Below are 27,025 nucleotides of genomic sequence, written 5' to 3' on the forward strand. Positions count from 1 at the left end.
CCACCATCCGTTTGATGGCTGTGATTTCTAAAGGGGTGTGCATTTCAACCTACCTTATTAATATGCATAAGGTAGGTTTATTCGCACCCCATACTAGGAATCGCTAATGAAACTCAAAGAGTTTCATACATTAGGAATACTGATTTGCTCATTGCGATTCGCTCCGAATTGCAATTAGGAAATACATATTATTAATGTTTGTACATATGGCCCATAGTACTTGCAACCTGCCAACATGGAGCATTGTTCCCACTGTCTCCAATTCTATTTTGATTTGTTGCTGTTCCGGGCATGGTTAATGGTTGGTGCAGCTGAGAACAGAGAATATGAACATGCTGTTACTCTGAATCATTACACTTTTTTTCTTAACATGTCACTTAGCTTCCTTCCAAAGTTGGTTCCTCAGTAAGCAACAATACCTGTCTGATAATTTGCCCTTGGTACCGCTGCCATTGGTTAAGCATCTGCAACACCCACTGAGGGACTGATGTGTTGGATTGCACCAGTGATGTCCTTTACTTCCTGAAACGGTGGTATCCCAGGATCCTTGCTTTGGAGACCCTTATATGTACTCAAATTTGAACTCTAGTCGTACGAAGGTGTATATTGAACTAGTAAACCCTTTTTGTTAATTAATGCCTTGGAACTGGTCACAAACATGTAAAGTTTCTGTACTTCGCCTGCATTTTCACCTGAAATGTCCTGTTCTTGAAAATCATACTTCACTGAAGAAACCTTTCCTGTACATTTGGAGATGTTTCATGCATGTTATGCTCTATCTTCATGAACACTTGAAATGCTTGAGACATTACGATATTGCATTTTGCCTCCGGTGAGGAGAACTTTTAGAGAATAATTCCTCCCTATCCCTCACAATATTCTTATTATTATCAGTCATCAGCATTTGTTATTTATGTGGGACCCATCAAAATTAAACACTTCAGTAAATGCAACATAAAAGGTAATGCAATTTTAATATTCCCACATGCAGCCCGGAAGGAATCAACTATTTTAATTAAATATGGATGCCTTTTTCTATCAGTTTGAAAAGTCCTGTGACAATGATTATGCTTACTAATATGTATGGTTATAGTAGTCCCAGATGCAAAATGGTTCACTAAGGATTGTTACTTGCACATTTCCTGGCAGTGTAACTTCACTTTCAAACCTGGCAAGTTGAAGTAGGATTTTGAGAGAATAATTAGACTAGTACTGCACATATGAATGATATCTTCCTCTCAAAGATGTTTAGCACTTCCACTGGTAGATGATCCTGCCACTTGCTCTTTAAGTAACTCTTCTCCAAGAGCAAGACATTTCTGTCATGTGGTTAATATCCAGTGACTTGTGTTGAGAGAATTGAGAGAAAACATATATAGATATATACTGGACTAGCTATGAATTTTAGCTTTATGCACCAAAGGACAATTTCTAGCAAGAGCCATAGTTGAATTGATAATTATCTTTGAACTTTTTCTGTGCTGCTTGTTATTTTGCATTAAACACAAGTTTTACTTCATGCTTCTCGATGTGTTGTGTTTTAGTTTTAACAATATCAAGAAAGGTGATTATAAAACTTTAAAAAATGAACCATTAATGTGATAAAGCCTTACCTGATCTGACTGGATATCTCCCCGTCATGAAAGCTGCTCTGCTTGGGGTGCAGAGTGGTGCTGCAGCAATATGTTGAGTAAGAGTAATTCCTTCATTAGCTAATCTGTCAATATTGGGAGTCCTAGAAGAAGAGGACAACATATGCTTCAGATGATAGCTCCAACATAAAATATTCTCCAAGGACATCAACCACCAAAGTGCTAAAATAATGTTTTTCTGGATGCACAGATTCCACAATCCCTTACCCATGTTTGACAAGTCTATGAGTCAAGTTGGCTTCTTTAACATAGCCAGGATTACTTAGGACATCTCACATTTTTTTGTTACTTAGTCTATATATCAGTTCAATGGAGCTGCCTCCTCTTTCCCTTCTCCTGGTAAATCTTTTCAAAGATATTCAATTTATTAAACTGTTGTTTGAACTCTTGGGAATTCACCAGCCCACCTGCTGAGAAAGCAGACTAGTAGCACAAAGACCGTCAACAATAAATAAGGTGCTAGTGAATAGTTGGCAACTTCCATTGAGCCTTCAGGATGCACAGTCTAGTTATCTGTGCTACTAATTCTACAACAAAATAAATTTACCTCCCTAGACGTACATCCATGTTTTGGAGTACATTTTCAATTATTTTGGAATTTGAATCAACAGTCCCTCAGAAGTTATTCTACAATCCTTCTAAGAATTCTAGATCACATTAAGAACATATTTTGACAGGTCTCAATGTAACTGTTGTATATTTTGCAAACATTAAATACATTACAAAAGGGCTTCCGCACCTTCGAACTTTCAATTTTCTTCAGAGGGTAAATATTTTTCCACATAGAGAAACACATTGTCCTATATCCCCACTGTTAGAAATGGGGTCTTTGGTTGGCAGTCAGGTTACCCCCTGTTCAAGCAAGGACCTCACTCTAGTCAGGGCAAAGGAGAATCACCCTCAGCTAACCTCCGCTCACCCCCTTGGTAGCTTGGCACCAGCAGGCAGGCTTAACTTCAGAAGCAATGTGTAAAGTATTTGTACAAACACACACAATAACTCAGTGAAAACACTACAAAATGACACAGCACAGGTTTAGAAAAATAGGTAATATTTATCTAAACAGAACAAGACCAAAATGACAAAAATCCAACATACACAAGACAAGTTATGAATCTTAGGCCCTCATTATGACATTGGCAGTAAATACCGAATACCAGCGTGGTGACTGCCGCCAACATACAACCGCGTAGGGGAACATCTGTCCGCCAGATTATGACACATACACACAAAACCAACAGAAACCAGCCACAACCACAAATCCACCAGACCCAACAAACGCGATAAATTGTCGGTACTACCACCCGTACCGTTACGTCACCAAAACAACACCCTCCAAATAATGACCCACGAATCACCACAGCGGACTCTCAAAGGCAGTAAACCATTGCCGGTGCACACCGCCAAGGCGGGAATGGCCACCCAAATACAAAACAAGACAACATTGGCCAGAACAAAAAAACCTAAACTGACACAATTATACACACCCCATACACCCATCAATGGCACTATAAAACACATCCCCACAACACCCACAAACCTTTGCAAACACGAGAAGATCGCCACAACTTGCCACGTCAATCCCAGAGACAAGTGCACACACATACCACAACTAACCATTCATCCCTCACGCACAACACACCCCACCACATCACACATCACCCTCTGCACAACAAACACACCACACAACACCCATGTCCCTACAAATGCACCTCCGTTTAACTGATGAGGAGTTGCAGGTCATGGTGGAGGAAGTAGTCAGGGTAGAGCCACAGTTGTTTGGAGCACAGATACAGCACATCTCCATTACCAGGAAAATGGAGCTATGGCAGAGAATCGTGGACTGGGTGAACGCCGTGGGACAACATCCACACACAAAGGATGACATAAGGAAGAGGTGGAATGACCTATGGGGGAAGGTGCGTTCCATTGCAGCAAGGCACCAGCTCGCCATCAGGAGGACTGGCAGTGGACGCCCCCTCCTCCCCCACAGCTGACAGCCTGGGAGAAGCAAGTCTTGGCACTACTGCATCCAGAGGGACTCACTGGAGTAGCCGGAGGACTGGACACTGGTAAGTCACTGTTTACAACCTATCACCCCCCCATACCTGCATGCCATCTCACTCTGACTCCCTACACCCCACTCTATCCCACACAGTGCACCACCCCAATTACCACACCTAAATGGCAACCCCTGCATGCCATACACACTGCAAGCATATCCCTTCCAGCTCTGCATGCACACCCACTACCAATGCATGCAAAGCATGTAGAACTACCAATCCCACAATCCATCACCACACACTGCAAAAGGTGGGAGGAGGGAGGACAACACAAATATCATTGGGAAAGCTAGGAATGTGGAATATGTCACAGACAATTACCCTAACACATCACTCACATCCCCACACATGCTCCAATGTCAGCGGCAAGGAGGTGACACAGCAACCCAGTCCCCTATCAGAAGAAGCCCCCAGTGATGACAGCAACTCAGAGCTCTGGATCTGGGTGAACTCCCTGGCCCATCTGGGATCACTGGTCAGTTGGCTACCCCATCCCACAACCAGTCCATTACAGAGCCCCCCCTTGAATCTAACACCAGAGCAGCAAGCCAAAGCCCCCAAACTTCTGTCCCCAGGACACATCAATCAGTAGTGTGCCCACCTGTACAGGGACCCGAGTCCACACCACACAGGCAAGACAATGAGGGTCCTGGTATCAGTGGGAGTGGGCACACGGTTCAGGAGATATGGGTCAGGGACAGTCGGAGGAAAGTTGTGTGCTGGGGAGGACAGGCCCAGGGAACCGACTGCCCAGGAGGCACTCACAAATGTCCTGAGGGCATACCATCAATCCCAGGAGAAGATGGGTCCAGTGCTCAACATCATGCAGGAGAACCAGCAGCTGCAGGGGGAACACCCCCAGAAGGTCATGCAACAATTGCAGGCATTGAACACCACCATGGCCTTGAACACCACCATGGCCACCATTGCAGCGGTGCTTGGTGACATGGCCAACATCATGCGGGAGTACACAGCACACCAGCGGGCACCTACCACTACCCAGTGTGCTGACCAGCGCTCCATATCTGCTGCAGCTAGTGGACAGGAGCACCTGCCACATGACCCACAGGTCACCAGCACCCCTCCCCCTGCAGAAGGTGAACCACCCCAGAAATGTTCCCTGCGACCCAGACAGACACCAGAGCCAATTACCAAGATCAAGACCACCGCCAGGAAATGAGCCCCTCCAGAACGTCCCCCTTATGTTCCACTGTGTCACCATGTCCACCATGTCCACTTTGAACTGCCATTGCTCCTCTTCCTATGGCCCCTTGGACACAGGACCTGTGCTACAAACAGACCGGCCCACTACACTGGACGTTTCCCAACCATCACCCCACCCTATTGCACTTTGCAGTGTAAAACAAATTTATAAATGAACACCCTTGGACACAACCTGAGTAATAGTGCTTTATCTGAAGGACATGTAAAATGTATTGAACTGTATTAAACTGTGTGATCCTGTGCAAATGTCCTGTAATGTGTTCATCCATCCTACATATGTGTCTCAGCTGTTTGTACACATCACAGCATTACACTGTTGTAACCACACCAACATCTGCAATAAGGGAAGGCACAGGTGAGAGTCGGGTGGGATGCAAAGGTAGTGACTGGCATTATACAACAGCCATACAGCACTGTAATGGAGAAATGTATACTTCAACGGTCTTGCCTGAGTGTCATTGGAAGCACTGCTGTAAGATATGTGTCCAGCTGTCCACATCCTCCTCCTCTTCCTCCTCCTCACTGTCCTCAATGTCCACTGCTGCCACAGCTGCACTGTCACCCCCCTCCTCCTGCAGATAGGGCACATGGCATCTGGGGCCAAATTGTGCAGCATGCAGCACACCACAACAATCTCAGGGGAGTAGCATAGGGATCCAGCTGTCAGGTGGAGGCACCTGAACCTGGCCTTCAGGAGACCAAAGGTCCATTCAACAACCCTCCTGGTACGCCCATGAGAATCATTGTTCTATTCTCAGCCCTTGTTCTCGGATTCCTAACAGGGGTCAAGACCCAGCACAGGTTTGGGTCACCTGGAAGAAGTGAGGGACACACATTAGCCTTGCACAATGGCATGGGGTATGACTCCTGTAGGCATACACTGACATACATTGGGTGGGGACTCAGGCTCATTTATAAGCCACACTCTGTGCCTCTGTAGTTGTGCCATCAGTTGTGGAATGCTGTTATTCCTCAGGACAAAGGCATCATGCACCGACCCAGGATACTTTGCAGTGACGCCGGAGATATACTTGTCAGCAAGGCACACCATCTGGACACTGAGTGAGTGGAAACTCTTCCTATTCCTGTACACCTGTTCATTGGCCTGGGGGGGGACTAAGGTAATATGGGTCCCGTCAATGGCCCCATCCACATGTGGTATGTGTCCATTGCGTACAATCCAGCCTTCACAGAGGGCAAATAATCAACCTGGGGGAATGCGATGTAGCTGCACATGTGTTTGAGCAAGGCAGGCAAAACCCTTTCAAGCACAATCAAGAACATTGACTGTGACATTCCTGCAGCCAAGTCCACAGTCACCTGGAAAGAACCTGTTGTCAGGAAATGGAGCACTAATAGTACCTGCACAAGAGGGTGTATTACTGTGGTGCAATGGGCAGCAGGTAGCAGATCATGCTCCAATTTTGCCAAGTCCAAAATGGGTCTGTACAAGGGAGCTTGCCTCCTCCTCCTGTTCCTCCGCAGTGGTTGGTACCTAGGGGACCCAAAAGTAAAAAGGGAGTGACAACAGGACCTATGGACACAACATCAGAGTACACAGAGCATGTATGTATGATGGACACTAGAATTGTCTACATGTGTACATTCAACACTAATGATGCACTTTTAAATTCAAGACATGAGTACCAGCAGTGGAAAATGGCAACCGCCTGTCCTGTATGCAGAAACAGGTGGAAGTGACCTCACTCCTCCGGCGTTAGGGGTCATGGTGGAAGGCAGTCTGCACTGCCGTGCAATTCCTCATTGGCTAACATGGGACTCTATGGAGTACAGGCACCAATGATGATCAACGCTGGTTCACCGCCATGGACATGACCTTCAGTTTCTTTGTATTACTTCACTTGATTCCTGACTTTCCACTGGACTACATCTCCACTGCGTGTGCTGCTATGACCTGTGTCTAGAACCTGCCATGGCCCGTGCAACAGGGGAAAGGGCCCAGCCTTCACATCGGAGGAGTTGGAGAGGCTCGTGGATGGAGTCCTACTCCCTGTATGGGCAGTTGCATGGGCCTCCAGACCAACAAGTGAGTACATCATGGGTATGTTGCTGCAACATGGCTGCATGTAGATGTATGTGTGTGCTGGCAGTGTGTCATTTGTGGAGGTATGGCTGCAGGCAATGTAAATCAAGAGGTACGAGTCATGTGCGTGCTTGATGAAGGGCAAATGCTGTATGTAGGCCATATGTGTGACAGGCTGGATTGAATGGTTCATGGTGTACCTCTGTCTGTGTTTCCTCTGCAGATCAGTGCCCATCAGAAGAAGGGGTTGTGGCGTGCCTTCGCCAAGGATGTGCGGACCCTCGGGGTCCATAGCCGGCGGAGCACCCACTGCAGGAAATGGTGGGAGGACTTGAGATGCTGACCCCTGAAGACCGCGGAGGCCCTAGTGGGGACGGCCTCTCAGGAAGGGAGGGGTGCCCGTTGGAGCCTGACCCCCCTAATGGCCTGCGTATTGGCAGTGGCCTACCCAGAGCTGAATGGGCGCATGAGGGCAGCACAACACACAAGGGAGTGAGTACAATGTGTGTGACATTCATCATTTGTTGCCTGGCATGGGATTTAGGTGCAATGTTCTAGTCCCCAATATGTCAGTTAAGACATTGTTGCATGGTATAGCTTAGGTATGTTGGATGGTATGCATATTTTTAATTGCTAGGGAGCTGGCTTTCCTTGGCAGACAGGGCTTAGTTGGTCCTAGTAGTTGTGCAGATGGCAGTGTTTGGCTCTCACCTGCTGTAGTTCCTAGCCAATGGTATGCCAGTGTGGTCCATACTGCCCATTCTTAGTTCCAGTGAGTGATAGTAATGTGTATGCCATCTGTGCTGTTGGTGCTGTGATTGACCCTGTGCTCCCTTTCTTTCTCTCCCCATCTCTCCTTTTGTCATCCTGTCCATGTGTGCATTAGCATCATCTAGCGAAGGAGCAGGGGCACCGGCGAGTGAGGGAGCTGCAGCCCATGGGACCCAGGATGGAGAGTCCACCGACGCCGAGGGGACCAGTGGGATGGAGTGCGAGGGGAGCACCACGGGGGGACAGGAGCTGATACAACTGACTCTTATTCCTCCTCCGATGGGAGCTCCCTGGTGGTGGCGGACCCCTCTGGGACCAGCCCAGCTACTTCATCTTCTGCCACACCCTGTACCAGCACCTCCCTCCCAGTAGCCCCCCCGAGTTGCCCGTGCTCGCTCACCTAGGAGGGTGGGCATCTCCTTTGACCCAGGCACCTCAGGCCCTGCCCCAGTCAGCCCTGCTGCCCTCAGTGAGGAGGCTATTGACCTCCTGAGATTCATCTCTGTAGGGCAGTCACCCATAGTATATGGCATCCAGGGGCTGGCACCCCAGATGCAGCAATGCAATGCCTTCCTGGAGGACATTCACAGCGACTTGGCTGTCCTACAGAGATCATTACAGGCTCTGATCTCCTCACTGACGGCAGCCAGTGTCCCTGTTTCTTCTGTCCCCACTCCAACTACTTCTTCCTAGTCTCAGTCTCCTCTCTCCAAACTCATCCCACACATTCTGACAAGCATGCACCCAGAACAACAGACAGGACTCGCTCATACAAACACAGGCAGCACACTTCAGTCCACAAGCACACACAAAGCCAACACACAGATGCAGAGACAACATCAGCCACTGCCTCCACTGTCTCCCCATACTCCTCCTCCCTCACAATCACATCAGCACTCACACCTGCATGCACTGCATCAACAGTCCCAGATCCTGTCACATCCACAGCCTTGCCTACAGTCACCACAAAAGCAGACCCGCAGACTTGCACCCCATACACCACATGCGCATTCACCACCATCACCACCTCATGCAGCACACCCACCTCACTTGTAGACACCACAACATCCATCCACACGTCCTGTTTGACCCCCCACCCTGTCTGCCCCCTCCAAAGACACACAAAAGCTCACACTCAGACCCCCAACAGCCATCCACCTCACACACACACACTGTTCATGCACATGTACCCAAGTCCAGTGTACCTCCTCCTCCTAAACCACTCCCTCTACCTCCACCCCCATACCTCCTCCCACAGCCCTCCCCACTGGTCCTAAGAAGCTTTTCCTTTCCTGCTTTGACCTCTTCCCTCCTCCTCTACCCCATCCTGCCCGTACGCAAAAAGACCCACCCCCTGCCCAGTACCTCCAGTACAAAATCGAGCCCTGTTCCTCCCCTTGATACTTCAGCTGCCACTAAGGGGCACAAGAGTGGCACTCTCGCTCCTTGCCCCAAGCCCACACCTCGGCCACCTAAACGGAAGGACAAGGACCAGCCCCCTTCAAAATCCAAGCCCAAATACCCTCCTGCGAAGAAACCCTCCACCCCGCCCCCTGAGATGCCTGCCTACCGTTAGCATGATGCCCCTGCCCAGTGGAGTGACTGGGCTGTCAGGAGTCAAGATGAGCCGTGGACATTGCCCTGTGGCCTTTAGATACTCTGGACTGGCCAATGGCCCTTTCTGTACATATGTTGTTATCCCTTTTAAAAATTGAGGTCGCTGTTCCCACCTAATTACAGTAGTTGGACAACAGGTATGTGTCCTGGCTTTCTTTGCTCCTGGGTTCTGTTGCTGTTGATTGTCTGCAAATTGTTCTGGATGTGTGGCATGTGTGTTTGGTGTGTGCTTTGCGTGCGTGTGTGTCACTCTTTCCTCCCTCCCTCTCTTGTGTGCTAGGCGGCTGTACTCACCGTCGTCGTCTTCATCAGCGTTGGTGCTCCTGGACTGCCATAGCATGGTACAGCACCGGGAAGCCTTCCAGTTCTGGTTCCATGGGGGCTGCGGACTCCTCTATGTCCCTGGAGGTGACTGTCTCCTTTTATAAGATGTGTTTCTGGCAGGCTTTTGGTGGCGTTGCTATTGCCCCGGAAATACTTGCAGTCTGCTATGTCATAATATGGTGGGTGGATCCTTGTCTCCCCCCTGCCTGGAGATTGTTACCGCCGTGTTGAGTGGCTGCACCACACTGGCGGTTGGGGTGGTACATTGGCTATCTATGGGAGGGATTCACTCCCATGGTCATAATTTGGCAGTCATTACTGCCAGCCTGGTGGCGGTACTACCACCATCGCCGGCGTGGCAGTCAGATAACTGCCATTGTCATAATGAGGGCCTTAATCCTTAGAAAACAGGGAAAATGCTGTTATTTCACAAAAGTACCTGGATAGCGTCAAAATAGAGCCGCCCTGGGAGTGTGTGTTGAAAAGGGCCAGTGATGCGTCAATTTCAAACTCGCAACTGAGACCCTGCATCGTTCTGCCACCGGTCTGGTTGGCGTACGTCATTTCTTCTCTCCCGCAAGAGAGCGATGCGTCGATCCAGGAAGGCACCTCAGTCTCGGCAGGCTTTGTGTTGATTTTCCATGCCCAGCGATGTTGCGTTGAAAATCCGGTCGCAAGGTACCACAAAACCATGCTGCAGCAGGTTTCCATCGTTATCAGCCTCCATTAGCAGCTGTTGCATGTCATTTCTCTAGCCGCATTGCATCGATCTTCCAGCCGGGATGCAGGTGGAGCGTTGATTTCATGTGCAAAGCCGGCAGTGCGGTGTTTATCAGCTGGGTCACGAAAGGTGCATTGAAAATTTCTCCGCACCGTGGTCTCTGCGTGGATTTTCAGTTCTTGTCTGCCACCTTTACCTTTCAAAGGCCCAGGAACTGGATAGGGCACCACTTGGCAGGGCAGGAGTCTCAGCAGAGAGTCCAGGTGCTGGCAGGGGAAGTCTTTGATAGCTCTGAGACTTCAACAACAGGAGGCAAGCTCAGTTTAAGCCCTTGGAGATTCTTCTCAAGCAGGAATGCACAACAAAGTCCAGTCTTTGTCCCCTTTCACAGGCAGAAGCAGCAACTGCAGGATAGCCCAACAAAGCATAGTCACAGGCAGGTGCAGCACTTCTCCTCAGCTCTTTTCCTTGGCAGAGGTTCCTCTTGATTCCAGAAGTAATCTAATGTTCAGGGGTTTTGGATGCTCTTATACCCCTTTCTGCCTTTGAAGTAGGCCTGCTTCAAAGAGAAGTCTCTGTTATTTTCAAGATCCTGCCTTGCCAAGGCCAGGCCCCAGACACACACCAGGGGGTTGGAGACTGCATTGTGTGAGGGCAGGCACAGCCCTTTGAGGTGTAAGTACCCACTCCTCCCCTCCCTCCCAGCACAGATGGCTCATCAGGATATGAAGGTTACACCCTTGCTCTCTTTGTGTCACTGTCTAGAGAGAGGTGCAAACAGCCCAACTCTCAAACTGACCCAGAAATGGAATCCACAAACAAGCAGAGTCCCAGAATGGTTAAAGCAAGAAAATACCTACTCTGTAAAAGTGGCATTTTTTGAAACACAATCTAAAAACAAACTTTACTAAAAGATGAATTTTTAAATTGTGAGTTCAGAGAGCATAAACTTCATATTTCCATGTGCTCTCAAAGGGAATCTGTGATTTAATAATATTTAAAGGCAACCTCTATGTTAATCTATGAGAGAGCTAGGCCTTGCAACAGTGAAAACCGGGTTTGGAAGTATTTCACTGTCAGGACATCTAAAACAGATCAGTACATCTTGGCAGTTTAATATTGTACACACAGACACTTCAGTGACAGGTCTGAGCCATGTTTACAGGGCTACTTATGTGGGTGGCACAACCAATGCTGCAGGCCCACTAGTAGCATTTGATTTACAGGCCCTGGGCACCTCTAGTGCACTGTACTAGGGACTTACTAGTAAATCAGATACGCCAATCATTGAAAGCTAATTACACATACATTTTACATAGGGCACTTGCACTTTAGCACTGGATAGCAGTGGTAAAGTGCCCAGAGTAACAGAAACAGTAAAAACAGAGTCCAGCACTCATCAACAACCTGGGAAAAAGAGGCAAAACGTTAGGGGAGACCACGCCAACGATGTCAAGTCTAACAGTGTCCTTCACCACAGGCACCTTTGCCCCTGCCCCAGTAAGCCCTGCTGCCCTCAGTGCAGAGGCTATTGACCTCCTGAGGTACATCATTGTGGTCAGATAACCATCATGAATGCCATCCAGGGACTGGCAGCTCAGGTACAGCAGAGCAATGAGTTCCTGGAAAGCATTCAGGGTGCCCTGTCTGGCCTGCAGAGATCGTTTCAGGCTCTGGCCTCCTCGCTGATGGCAGCCAGTGTCCCTTTTTCTTCCACTCCCCCCTCCAGTTACCTCTGCCCAATCTCATACCTCTCTCCCCACACCCATCCAGAGCACACAGTCAGATCTCCATTCAACCTCTCAACAGGCATTGTTTGCAGTGACAACCACAAGCATCACAAGGCCCACCACCAGCATGCACACAGGCAACACCCACCTGCACACACAACATCCACTCTCTACACTGACCCTAAGACCATCACCTCCTTCACAGACACCACACCACTCACACCTGCTGGCACAACACCAACACTCCCTGATCCAGCCACTAGTCCCATCATTCCCAAAGTCACCATACTTCCAGACCCACATACATCCACCACATTAACCACATGCACACTCACCACAACTACCAACACCCCCACATGCAGCACGTCCACCTTACCTGCAGGCACCACCCCAACAGACAGTCACCCATGCACCATGGCATCTCACTGCACCTCCTGCCTCCCTCCTTCCAAGACACCTACACGCCCACAGTCACACACCCACCAGACACCCACCATACACATGCCTTCCACCCATGCACCTGCACCAAAAACACCTACATGAACACACCTCACAACCATTACCTCTCCCTCCACTCCCAAATGCTTTTCCCAAGACCGGCCTTGTGTCCCTAAGAAAAGGTTCTTACATGAATTTTCCCTCTTGCCTACCACTCTCCCTCCTAGTGATTCCCCAAAACGCATGTGTCTCTGCCCGACCCGAGCCCTTCCACCTCCCAGTCCTACCTTGCCCTCCCTGGTGTTGCCCATGCCCCTCCCCCTGCAAAAAAATCAACCACCCAACCCAAGCTCCACCCTCCCAAGGGTAAACCTAAGAAGCCACAAACTAAGGCGAACGCCAAATCCACCCCCCCACAATCCCAAGGGCAAACCCAATGACCCTCCCACTCCCAAATCCCACCTTGACCTCCACCTCATCACCCCTGAGGTACCTGCCTGCCCCCTTGATGCCCCTACCATGTGCAGGCCACTTTGCAGTCAGGGGTCAAGTTGGGGCATTCACCTGTGCCATATGTTTCTGTTAGCACTTGGACTATTTGGACTGGCCAGTTGGCCATATTTGTAATTTTTGATAGTTTTATATCTTTATTTATAATAGATATGGGCCAACCGCCTGTTGGTCTGAATGAAGACATACTTGTCCTGCCTTTCCTTCGTGATGGATGTGTTGTATTTGTGCGATTTGGTTTGCGTGTGTTTTGTGTATGTGATGTGATTGTGCTGCAGCATGTGTTGTGTGGTTTCCTTGTTCATTCTATTCGTGTGATGTGTTGTGATGGTGTTGTGTGGCATTGTGTGGTTGTGTGTGCGTGCGTGTGTGTGGTGATGGATTTGTCATGTGTGTTCTGTTATGTGGGGACGTGGTGTGACTTCTGATACATTGAGTGGCAGTGTTTTGGTATGAGTTGGTTGTATTTTCATTGTTACATGCTGATGTCAGTATTTGTTTTCCTCTGGAGGTGTGCAGTGTTGTTCCTTCCCAATGGCTTTGTGTGTTTGCGGTAGTGATGTAGTTGTGTGTGTCTGTGGTGTTGTGTATGTTTGGTTTAGACATTGGTGGTAATATGTGTGTGCGGGGTGGTGTGTAGATAACACGTGTATGTTGACCGTGGTGTGAGTAGTTTGTGTGTGTTTTTATGTTGGTGTGTGTATGTGTGTTGGTATGGGTGTTAGTTTGCATGTGTAGCCGTCGCTCGCTACCTCTGATGTGTGTGTTGTGTGGGTGTATACTTTTGCCTTTCCCTCCAGTGTGTGCTAGGTGGGTGTACTTACGGTTGTTGTTTTCATCGCCGAGGCTGGTTCTGGAGTTATAGGGTGATCAGGAACAGTGGGAAGACTTCAAGTGCATGTTCCATGGCAGCTCCAGATGTGTCTGTGTTCCTGAAGGTGAGTGTCTCCCTTTGTAATGGTCGTTTCCGCCAGGGTTTTAGTGACGGTCTAACCACACAGGATATCCTGGTGGTGTGTAACCTCGTAATATGCTCACCGGTAACATGGTCCCTGCCGGAGCGGAGATGCTGGCCATGGTGTTGCGCCTGCACTGGTGGTCTATTGGCTGTGTCCTGCTGGGAACACCGCCATGCTCATAATCTGGCGGTCTTCTCAGCCACCACCTCCATTGCAGTGCTCGAACTGCCAAACTCGTAATGAGGGCCACAGTGTCTCTCTTGTGTTATGTTCCTTGTTTCTGTCAATGGGGAGCCTGGAGGGTGGTTCTACTATCCACCGCTGTGAGGCATTACCCTGCCTCTATATTTCTAATGACAGTGCCCAAACTGTGCCCCTTCTTGTCCCACAGTTCCCTATGCAGCAGCATGATAAACAATGTAATAAACTCCTAGTTAAATGCAGACCAATCAGCTATCACAGGACAGGGAGGACTCATTTTAGGGTCGAATTAGACTTTCTTTTAAATCACTTTCTTACAGTGTGGTGGGAAGGTCTTGACCATGTGCTGGGGCCATTTGTGTCAGCTTGGTTGGCCTGATTTTGTGACTGCAAGTGGTACCTGGTCACACACTGCTTGCATGTGCATATCAGCAAGTGCCAAGTGGGGGAGTATCACTACTCCTTCTTGTTGTGCAGGGACACAAGTGTATTTTAATTGTAAAAAAGATCAGTTGATGTGCTGCCACCCACGTTAGCAGCGGCGGTATCTTCACTTGTCACATGTCCCCCGTTGCACAATGCTTCTCCAGCAGCAAATAATCTGGATGCAGTTAGACAAGTCCAATAGGGACACGTGATGGTGTCACTTGGCCTATTCAGTGCAGAGGTATGCACTGGAATAATTGAGTGGCATGGCAAGCATACAGTGTTTACTGGAAAGAATATAGAATAACTGGCAGTTACTCCTGAAAAGCATTAGATTGAGACGCCTTCATCTAGGAGTAGTCAGACGGGCCATAAGTCTATCACACTGACAGGCAGCCCAAAAGGGGTAAGTAGCCGGGTAGATTGATGTATTCACTGACTGTGGTTTATGAGTTAGTACCAAGTATGGTTCACGTGAAACAGTCCACAGATTTCACAAAAAACACCGCATATGAATGCTGCTGTTTACCCACATGAGACGCACCCCAGAGTTGTGAGTTTTTTTAATTACCTGACAATAAGGGTCTTTGGTGAGGACAGAGGAAGAATGCACTGCTTAGGCTTATCTATCCACCACATGATTTGCCTTGCTGGTTACAATGGTGGCTGTGGCCCCACCACCATTTTAGAAAGTGATTTGAATGCTATAACCTGAACATAAGGGGAAAAGGGATCCATGTGTTTATGATGTAATATATGGAGTGACAAGGTTAAATTAACTGCAGACCATGAGTGTGTTTGAATTTATTCCTTCTTTGTTTCATTCTCGTATCCCCGTTTGCTCTACATGTTAAAAAATAACATTATTCTCTAGAACAAAAAAGAAAATTATTTTCCTCAGTATTGTCACTTGTGTCAAATGTGTGTGTCTAAACGGGGCAAGACATACCAACTATTGCCCTCCATTTAAACGGTTGCTGGCTTCTCACATGTCATAGGATAGCATGCTTCATCACTGGTCTCACACCTCACCTGTGTTGAGAACATATCCTAAAATCTGTGGCCGCCTTGCCAACACAGGAGCTCTAATAGTTAGCCACTTGGTTAACTAAATGCATCTCCCGTATAGATATGCAGCTTTGGGTCTCTATCTTGAAGTCTCTGTGAAACGTAGAGAGCGGAAGGGACCAAAACCAGAGTTAAAATTACCTCACTGTCCAATGTTTTTTTTTTGTCCACTGTTGGTAAAATTAAAAACAGTGGGGATTGTTTCAACTCTAATTAATGGGCAGCATGTTTCTGCCTAAATCCTGGGCCTAATGCATTCTTGGAGACCTAGGGCCGGATGTATGAAGCTCTTTTACCAGTTGCAGATGGTCCATCAGGCCGTTTTCGACCAGTAAAAGGCTTTTTGCCATGTACTCTCCTTGTTTTACGAGTAAATGACCTGTTCCCGACTGGCAAAACAGGCATTGCGACTCATTATTGGGAAGGTGCATGCCAAGGGCATCTCTTCCTATTAGCGACTCTCAGGGGCATGTATAATTGTTTTGCAACTGGGAATGCGGTCGCAAAACAATCACAGCTACCACCAAATTCAAGTTGGTGGTAACCCATTTGCCAATGGGAAGGAGTCCCCCTTTGCGAATGGTGGTGCAAACATTATTTAAGAGCAGGAAGTGGTCCCATGGACCACTGCCTACTCTCAAAAAAGTAAAGCTTTTCAGTTTTCGTTTTGCAATGCATCCCATTTTCCTTTAAGGAAAACAGGGTGTATTACAAAAAAAAAAGATTGCTTTATTTAAAAATCAATCACAGACATGGTGCTCTGCTGGCCCCAGCAGGCCACCATCCATTTGGTTGTAGCTATTCACAATGGGTCTCAAATTGGGACCTGCCTCATGAATATTGACGAGGCAGGTCTATTTGCAACCACTGTGAATCACTAACAATTTTAAACACACAGTTACACATTGGAGTTTGCGATTTTAATGACAAAAATGAACTATTAGGAAATCCTAATCGCTTTTTGATACAGCTGACCCCTAGATCCTGCATTTCCTAATGTAACTATCTTAATGTAAGTGGTGCTAAGTTTAGGTGTACTGCAAAAGAGATGTGACATTACTGAAGAGAAAAGTTTATACTGGAACAGTGTTTTGGTTCTGTAATAGAGGACGTTGTAGGTCTCTAATTCCAACTGGTGATCTGACCACATGCTTTAGAGAATCTGCTACAATCAAACCAGTAAACATTTATGTGGAGAAACGAGGAGGACGTGAGACAACCATCTCCATGCTATTCTGTGATGACATAGATACTCCATTAGATATGTATTAGATCCAGTTTGCCCTGTTGGTCCACTTTAAGGCTTCCCACCTGGAACTCTGTATACTCTCATGTAATACAGGCTTTGGGTAGTAAATGTTTATTACTCAGAATGAGTGTAACATAAAATGGAGTGGTTATATTGTGGAATACTACTTTTTACTTTCATTTTGCTGCTTGTTTGTATAGGTGAACAGTGCCGAAAAACGCATTTAACAGAATCGAAGCGTCAAGGGAGAACTAGAACTAGATGTCCAATAACTTTAGATCTGTGAAACTTAGGTGCATATTTATGAAAAATGACGCACAACTGCACTAGCGCAGCTGTGCGTACTTTTTATTAACATGAGCTAGCATCATTTCTTTCGTGCCATTCTAGCGCCATATTTATGAAATGACGTAGGATGACATTAAGGAATGGATAGCGCAAAAAAAAAGGCGCTAACAGCTGTGCAATGCCATAAGGAAAAATTACGTTAATACTGCAAAAATGGTGCAACACCGTTTTGCGGCACGAAAGCATGTCGCAAAAGGGGTAGTGCCATTTTAACACCCCATTAGCATTAAAATAAAATGCAAAAGCAGATAAAAGTGCAATTGCAACAGAAGATGGAACCAACAGTCCAGGAGAGACCCCAGGGAGACCCCAAACACCCAAACACAAGAGTACCAACAAGGAGGGTACAGAAAAAAACAGAAGGAGAAGAGAAAGCACAAGTGTTGCTTTAGTGAGAAGGAGCATGGCATCCTGGTCAGAGAGGTGACGGAGCTCCAACATCAGCTATTCAACACCTCCAAATTGCCAGTTGGGAGGACAGACGTAATATGGCAGCAAATAGTGGCCAAAATAAACAGTGTTGCTGAGGTGATGACAACTGTCACTGAGGTCAAGAAGCGCTGGCACGATTGCAAGCACAGGACTAAGAAGAAACTTGCCAGGGACCGTAAGGCACCACAGCAGACTGGAGGTGGAAGTCCTGCACCACCGGAGGACTTGGATGAGCTGGAGGAGATGGTTGCAGCGGTCATCCCGGAGGAGCTGGTCACTGGAATCGCAGGACAGGACTGCACAGACTACCAGGAACCACCCGAAATGCATGGAGAGTTGCACAGGGGGATATCTGGAATTCCACTATTGGCAGAAGGGGAGCCACATGGGACACACTCAATGCATGCTAAAGGGTTGCATCCGGACACATAGTCCCTAAATCAAGACGCACCATCCTCACCCAAGCCACATATGTACTGAAGCTTGGGTTGTGCTAAGCACACAAACATTTACACAACATAAACACAGGCCACTCACTAAAGCTATACTTCACCATGTAAATATGCACCACATGGCCTGGTATGCACGTGCAAATAGTGTGGCTGTGCCATCACAAAACCCATTGCATATAGTCAAAGCCCCTGTACCAACACAATGTAGATATCAGGGACTAAGATGGACGTCTATCTACCCCAGGGTGTGTGTCAGGGTGGTGTATCAGGCCAAAATGCTTCCAGACCTCAATGTCGCATTGAATCACCTCATGTGTGCTGAATCTTGCAGCACACATTGAAATTCCATCTCCCCCAAAATTGCTTGTAAATGTGCAGGAAGGGAGCCATGCCAAATGAGAAAATATCTGCCCTAAAGCTTGCAATCTGTGGAACACAACCCATACAGGCTGAACCCACAACAACTCACACACAACCATATTCGTCACATGAGAATGGTCACAGAATAAATGCATACAACACATTGAGCATGTATGTGAACATCAGGTGTGAAGCTGAACAAGTGGGCTGCAATCTCACCATTTGACAAGTTTGAGGGCTAGATCATACAGAATATGATGGTGTGTGCTGCTGTGCAAAATTAGGCAGCATCACGCACGTTGTATTAAAAAAGGCAGGGATGCACCATGTACATTAGAATTCACCACTCCCCTGTATACCTCCCTGCACAAGTGGTGATCAGATGTTGTGCGCGAGTGGAGCCACCCTTGCACCATAGTGCAAGGATGGCTGCGTTGAGGGGGAGAATGTTTATGTGCAGAAAGGAACACCGTCCTGCACAACAACAACCTGAAAGTTTGATTTGCTATAGTGAAAGCAAGAAATGCAGTACAAATGTAAGGAATACTCCTAGATCTTAACATGTAAAACCCACCCCTGGGCTGGTGTCATATACTGGCCCAGCGTCTGGAATAGTAATTGTCAAAAATAACTATTACTATAACTATTACTATTACTGCCAACCCTCAATGAACAGATCCCCTAGGATGTCCTAGGAGCACTCCATACACCACCGCCAGTTGCAGGGAGGACACACAGCATTGCGGGGTCTTCACATGAACCAGCCAGGACTCAACACACGCCACCAGCCAGTACTCACGAAGCCCTGGACTCCGATGACCCAGAGATCAGCTTTCAAAGGACAGTGTTAGGAGTCCAGCGGGAGCTGGCAAAGCTGGTTCAGGTGGGGATGGAGACCATGGCAGGCAGCCTAGAGGTAGTGTGAATGTGCCTCAGTCCAAATGAGGACAACTCAGCTGCCACCAGAGACACCCACTCTCTGCTACGTGGAGTCCACCAGTCTCTGGCGGACAAAGCTGCTGTCATGAAGGAGAGGCTACGACAAATGCCCTTCCAAAATGCCAGCAGCATGCAGAATACCCTGGACTCCGTACAGCGGGAAATGGGCTCCCTCAGGAAGAACATGGCTGCCTACCACAGTGATGTTGTTATGGTCTTGAAGAATCAGCATTTCCTCCTTGCAGCAGTGATTCCTTATGTGTTGCCACAAATGGCAGCTGCTGGGTTCTTTGACTCCACATCTCTGTCCCCTGAAGTATGTGTGTGGCCCCCTCTACCTCTATAACAGCATAAGCCATGGCACAGGAGGCACCACACACATTAGAAGATGAAGATGTGGAAGGAATAAGATTCACAAGGAAAATCACCCGTTAGCACCAGTTTGTGCCACATGGACAGTTTCTGCTTAGTTCTGGGCTTAAGATCATGCCAGTATTGTGACCTGTAAATAAAGCACCTTGTACACATGTGTCAGGAATCCCCAAGGTGCCTCCTGCATTATCTGTCAGCATCCCCAGGGATTAGGGTTAAATCATATCTCTGTTCTTGGTTAAACCTTCATGTTTCTCAGTAAACATAAGGTGCTGTGTTACACAATTGGTTTTATCAATGCTTGTATTACCAATGCTTGCTTGCTATTGTGAGCAGGTGTAGACATGTACTTCTAAATGGGTGTGGAGTAGACATGTGCTTCTAATTGGGTGTGGTGACTCCACATGTGGAAACTCAACTGCTTTCCTGATTGGCTATAAATAGCAGAGTGAAGCATGCCTCCCTGCTTGGCTTTGTTTTGATTCCTGATCTCAGCATCTGATTTGGCAGTCCAGCCCCTGCTGTCATCCACATATTCAGGACTTTTGAAGCAATTCTTTTCTTCATTCTGTACCAGCTGACACCAGGCATTCCTCCAGCACTCCGGACAAGACTGCAGCTAAGTGACTAGTATTCTCCAGGGAGTTTGTTCTTTGAGCGCCGCGATTTCCTAAAACTGCTGGTGTATTTCACACCTCGTATTTTGTCATGATTTCAACCGGTTCAAGAAAGCCTTGCGGAAACAGTTTGCCAAAAACCTCTTCGTGCAAGCCAGTGACAATGAGTTGCTGAATTTGTGCCAGGGAAACAAGGATCCACTCTCTTATATCACCTCTTTCAATCGGTTGGTGGCAGAGACTTAGAGGCCCGAGGAGAAGAGGACCTCCCTCTTCTATAATGGCCTTCGGGACGATTTCAAGGATGTTCTTGCCCAAATTGTGGCACCTGCTACAGAGTGTTACGAGTTCACTGACCTGGTGGTACTATTGGATCACCGCTTGAGTGAACGTAAAGGAGAAAAAGTCTGGGGTGACACACGCTTAGTGGTGCTCAAAACTGTGAAAAAGGAGTCCACCATTCCCACTCATAATACACCTGAGCCCATGCAAATTGGCAGTGTGCGGGCCAACTATCTAAGAAAGAGAAAAAACTTAGGAAAAAATTGAAAATGTGTTTATACTGCGGTAAAGAAGGGCATTTTGCTCGAGAATGTCCTAACAAGCCTACTGCTCCAAAGAAAACGAACTGGCTCGATAACTTCTGAGACCATTTTGTCGAGCGCTTCTTTCAATATGGTCTCACATCTCTGGCTAATACCACCAGTCCAGTGCCTCGACATCTAACTCTTATTGTGACGTTAGTGTTGTCCCCTCAGGTTCGTAAGGTCATTCCCATATTGCTTGACTGTGGGGCTACCAGAAACTTTTTAGACTTGGGTTTGGCTAAAACCCTAAATATTACGACTGTCAGAAAATACGTCCCTCAACCAGTCCCAACCGTGGATTGCTCAGAATTGTCCTCCGGGCTTATCGTTTATCAAACAACACCCTTATCCATGCTTTGTGCAAACAACCATACAGAACAAATTCCGTTTGACCTCATAGATACCCCAGTATTTGGAGCCATTTTGGGGATACCCTGGCTTCATTTACACAATCCAAAAATTTACTGGGCAGCAAGGACAGTGACATTAGACTCTAAACATTGCTGGCTCTCCTGTTACCAAGACAATCCATTACTAGTGACACCCTTGCATTGTGGGGCCACACATAGCACTGCTATCAAGCCAGATGACACACTGGCCATTCCGGCACCACATAAAGACTTCCATGGTGTCCTTAGTGAACAGAAGGCACTCAGCTGACGCCACATAGGTCATACGATTGTCGTATAGACTTCATTCCAGGGGCAACGCTACCATGTAGTATGGTGAATGCTCTTTCTGAGCCTGAGAATCGATACCTGGGAGAATACATGGATGATCTATTGGCTAAGGGTTTCATTCGTCATTCAATGTCACCAGTATTGTCGTCTTTGTTCTTCATGCCCAAGCAGAATGGCGAGCTGCGTGCCGGGATAGTTTATCGCGCAGTGAACAAAGTGACCATAAAAAATCAGTATCCACTTCCTTTGATCCCGGTACTTTTAGATCAGGTACATCAGTCGACCATTTATACTAAACTCAGCCTCCGGGGCGCCTACCACTTAATCCAAGTGATGAAGGGGGATGAGTAGAAGATAAGGTTCCGTTACTAAATTCTGACTCTTCAAGTACACAATGATGCCCTTCGGGTTGTGTAAAGCTCCTGCAGCGTTTCAATTTATCATCAATGAAGTGCTGCAGGAGTTTCTGGATATCTGTGTAATGGTATACATAGACGACATTTTGATCTATTCGTCTTCCACTGAAGAACATATAGGGCTTGTAAGAGCGGATTTACAACGGGTTCGTGAGAATCATCTCTTTTCGCCAAGCTGGAAAAATGTGTTTTTCACACTACAACTGTAGAAATCCTGGGATATGTGATCACTCCAGAGGGAATTTCCATAGATAGGTCCAAGGTACAGGCCATCCTGGATTGGGTAGTCCCAAGATCCATCAAGGAAGTGCAACAGTTTTTGGGCTTCGCAAACGTTTATCTGAGATTTATACCCCACTTTTCTACCATGGTATTTACCATAACTCGTCTCCTACGAAAGGGGGTTAAGTTCCTCTGGGATGCAGAAGCTGAGAAAGCCTTCCAACATCTTAAAAACACATTCACTGAAGCACCCATTCTACATCATCCCGACCCTTCCTAAATGGCAGTGGGTGGTGTCATGTCCTAAAGGGATCCTGAGACTGGTCATTTCCATCCAGTAGCTTACTTCTCAAAGAAATTGCTACCCGTAGAGCAAAATTACACGGTGCGGGAACTTCTGGCCATCAAGCTTGCCTTCCAGGAATGGCGTCACCACCTACTAGGAGCTAGACACACCGTAACTATTTACACAGATCATCGTAATTTACAGTTTTTTCAAGCGACCAAAGCCCTGACACCTCGTCAATTACGCTGGCTGCTATTCTTAAACAAGTTTGACTTCGTAATCACATATAGGCCCGGTACTACACAACAAAAAGCAGACACATTGTCTAGGATGGGTTTCTGATCTGATGTTGCGCTAGAACAAGTCAGAGTGCTTATCTTGAAGAGACAAATGCATTTCTGAACATTCTACATTATTATTGTAGTTACTTGCCTAAATGTGCTTCAGGAAATCTGCTTGAGCTCAAGTACTACAAAAAGTGACAATGCAATTTTAAAAGATCATTTACATTACTTTTCTTTCTCTAATAGCATAACTCTTGGATTTAAATTGTGTTATTCATGCCTGTGTTTCAGGTTTGAGGAATTTGCTTTTGAAGGGTTTTTCACACACACAGTGAAACCAAACCAAACTGTGCCACCCTAACTGTTTAAACCCAGAGTGGACATTTGTATTTCTTGGATTGTTTGTGTTCCTTTTAGTTTAACCCTATCCATGCAGGAAAGTTATATGTGATATAATTAATGCCCTTGTTTGTCTTTCTTGTGCATGATAAGTGCGACCACAGTTCTAATTGTAGTGTGCAACAGTGAATCTCTGTGAAGCCAGCCCTAGTGTTGCAGTACTTATTGTTATGGTACTCGGTTTGGGTTTCTGGTAATGCAATGTTAGTAATTGTGCCAACAGTTATTATTATCCAAGAAAAGTGCTGGAGCACAGACATATAATGTACACTGCAACTGCAGATAACACATACAATCCAACACACATTCCTCAAAAATGACATACTCCCATATCAGAAAGAGAGATTCAGTTTCAAGGAAGTTGAGTGCACTAACTCTACTATCACTCTTTCAACAACGACCTGCCCCCGAAGATAAACGGTGCCTGGCTGGACCGGCAAGACGTGGCAGTGTTTTATCTCTTTCTCTTCCCCTCCCCCTTTCCTTTTGGGACACCTGCCGGGTTTCTGTGTCCACCAGGAAGTGCCAAGAGGTGTTCCAGGAGGTCGGGGGCATACAATCGCCCCTGCAGACATCCTGATTTTCAGGTGAGTGGCCCCATCTCGACACATGTAGCATTTCTACATTTACTGTGGTCCATCTACTCAGCTAAAAGTTTGCATTCTGTCAATGTGAACAGAATATCAGTACATGAGTGCATAACTGTCAGACACTAAGCCACACACTAGGATCCAAACAAGAGGAAGCTGAATGATGGTGTTGTGGACTACAACTGACTAACTGTGTTTAATAAATGCTTTGGAATCCGTATCCTTTGAAGTAGGCATACTTTTGGCTCATTGCCCAATCAATTATGATTTACCCAGATGGGAGTACCAGTACAACTGATTTGTGTGGAACAGGAAACGCTAACCTAATCAGTGATGGCCATCTGTCAGTGTTGAGGAATACAGTTACAAAATTGGGTGTCAGATCTACCACACTTACCAACATTAAATTAGCAGTACCCCACCAATTAAAGGTGAAGCACAATGTTTACCTGTCCAAGATAAAGATTGCATACACATTGTGAATGGCTGGAACACAGGATGGCAAGTGTATGCACTAGTAGAAGGTGTGCAGCTGCCATTCTGAGAGCCCCTTGGTCATGGGGATGCATATGGGAAACCTGGGAAATCAAGACAGTAAGCATACTCTAGGCCATTCCCCCAACTTGGCCTTTGCACCCATGACAAACCCCAGGCACATTCAATTACAAAACTATTTAGGCTAAGATGAACTGTATTTGATTTTAAAACCATCAAGCAAACAAAAACCTAAAACCTACCCTAATCTAAACTAACCTATACTAACTATCCTTACATTAAAACTACACCTAGCTAACCTATTCTACACTTATCTTACACATGTAATACCATACTTCATTGTCCCCCTACCCCCCCTTAAAAGACGAGATACAAGTAGGACAACATCAACTATGACTACACATGTACTAAACTAACCTATGGCCTAAACAAATATATATTTTTTGGTATTTTTTTTATTTTTTTTATTACACATACACCCCAACATAACCCACCACCCAACCCTGCAACAATGACAAAATGTAGAAAAATACCCAGCCCCACTATACTTAACCTAACCTATGCATACCCTTGCTAACCTAACACTACACATCTAAAAGCCGATAAAAAAACTATACAAAACATTAAAAGGAAGGGGAATGAACTTGGATGTTGTACAATACTGCAATAGTTCACTTCCTACTTTTTAAAAACTGTTTCTTAATGTTTCACAACAACTTGCGGTCCTCTGCTGCTTCCTCCTCCAATTTGGTCAGTCTAGCCAAAATCTGGCCAATGTCCCTCCTCGTGTCCTGCTCAAATTGACTAAGGACTACTGCTGCAAGTGGCTGTGGTGGTTGCTGCATTATCACTGGTGCGGCTGAAGTTAAGGGCTGTGGTCCAGCTGTGGCCCCTTAGCCCCCTGATGCCTTGCCTCCAGTGCCCTTTGTGGCTGCCTTGGATGCTCCCCATGGGGAAAGGCACGCCATTCCCCTGATGCGTTTTCCCTTTGGAACCTCCTGCCCATTCGGCGGTAGACATCATCAACCACCATTATGTGGCGGTATCATTCAGCCCTCTTACGGAAGTCTCGCCTCTCTGCCTCAGTTATGTTGGCAGCTGAAACATGAGGAGAAGCAAGCGTCAGTATCAGCATTGGGTGGAGGTTGTACAGACATATAATGTACACTGCAACTGCAGATAACACATACAATCCAACACACATTCCTCAAAAATGACATACTCCTCATCTATGACTATTTCCTACTAGCCATCATCAGTATCATGTACAGGTCACTGAGATGACGGAAATGTACTTACAACAACAGAGCCCAGAGCTGAGTGGACAAAATTGCCCATGATCAACATGTGTGTCTTCTAACTTGTGTGGATCATGTGCCCCAACAAGTATGCATTTCCTGTATCCCTGTGCATAAGGGGGGCTGTGCATGCAATCCATCACCTCGACACACCTGGTGAAACATCAATGCTTGCCCAGTCATCATGGAGGCAAGGTGTGGCCCATATGATAGGGGGTCAGGTAACTATCTGCCTGTTATTCTATGGTTTGGTTAATTAACACTAATTTGTCCTGTTGTAGCACCTGACCTAAGCACACGTAACAAGGTGGCACCCCATTGCCCATGATGTGCCCACATATACTACTGATTGAGACTTCCCAGAAAGTTGGGCTTTAAGCCTGAGCTGCACATCAGAGTTGTCAACACATTCCAGAACTGAAGTCCCCGACTATGTGTAATATAGTGCTACATGTGTTAAACAGCACACACATGGTACATGTATGGGTGCCCTTAGGCCCACAGTGAGTTTGGCACTGCAGTGGGTGCTGCAACAGTATCCAGAAACATTGTACATCCTTTGCACATGCATGTCAGACATTATCGAAGTACCAGGAACGCACACAGCATTCACATCATATACATATGTTATGTGACCTACATTACTCACAAATAACATGTCGGCAGGACCATGTTGTGAAAACAGCTTGAGATCTGGTTTGGGAAGAATCATGGACTTTTCACACAACCATCTGGAGGTTGGTTGTCTACTAAATGTGTACACTACTGATTGTTGTACAGCACAATATGGGTCCTTGCAGGACTACAAACTCATAATATCTGAAGGGTACTGAGGAACCTGTGGTGTATGTGTCTCCTACATAAGCCCACAGACACCTCTGCAGATGTCACCCACATCTGTACCGTCTTGTCAGTAAGTGTACGCTATGAGTGGCACACTGTGGTGACAATGGTGTGGTGACAAAGTGGCTGTAAACAGGCATGCTATGTATATAGACAGCTGCCCTGAGACCTATCATGGTAGCCAACAATGACTAAGTGGCCAGCCATGACAATTCCCATTTCACACAATTCCATGCCAGCACACTTGCCCCTTGAACTACATGCAAGCTATTCTCATAGCACAACATACCAACCTACATGATGTCACCATCCATTCTCCAATGATAGCAGATCATTGGTCAGGCAAAACCATCTTTCATGGCATTCCACACTTCAGGCTGACTCACACCAAACCCTGGATAAGCACCT

At 46.7% G+C, this 27,025-nt stretch overlaps 1 protein-coding gene across 1 annotated transcript in view; it reads right to left on the reverse strand.

Moving 5' to 3' along the window:
* LOC138249540 (steryl-sulfatase-like) overlaps positions 1-27,025 on the reverse strand; it is a 711,979-nt gene that overhangs the window by 517,455 nt on the left and 167,499 nt on the right. The window contains exon 3 of the mRNA XM_069203489.1: positions 1,614-1,735. Within this exon, the coding sequence (XP_069059590.1) occupies positions 1,614-1,735 (122 nt within the window). The remainder of the gene's footprint in view (positions 1-1,613; positions 1,736-27,025) is intronic.

The sequence above is a fragment of the Pleurodeles waltl genome, chromosome 8 (genome assembly GCF_031143425.1).
Source record: "Pleurodeles waltl isolate 20211129_DDA chromosome 8, aPleWal1.hap1.20221129, whole genome shotgun sequence".
NCBI classification, from domain to species: Eukaryota; Metazoa; Chordata; class Amphibia; order Caudata; family Salamandridae; genus Pleurodeles; species Pleurodeles waltl.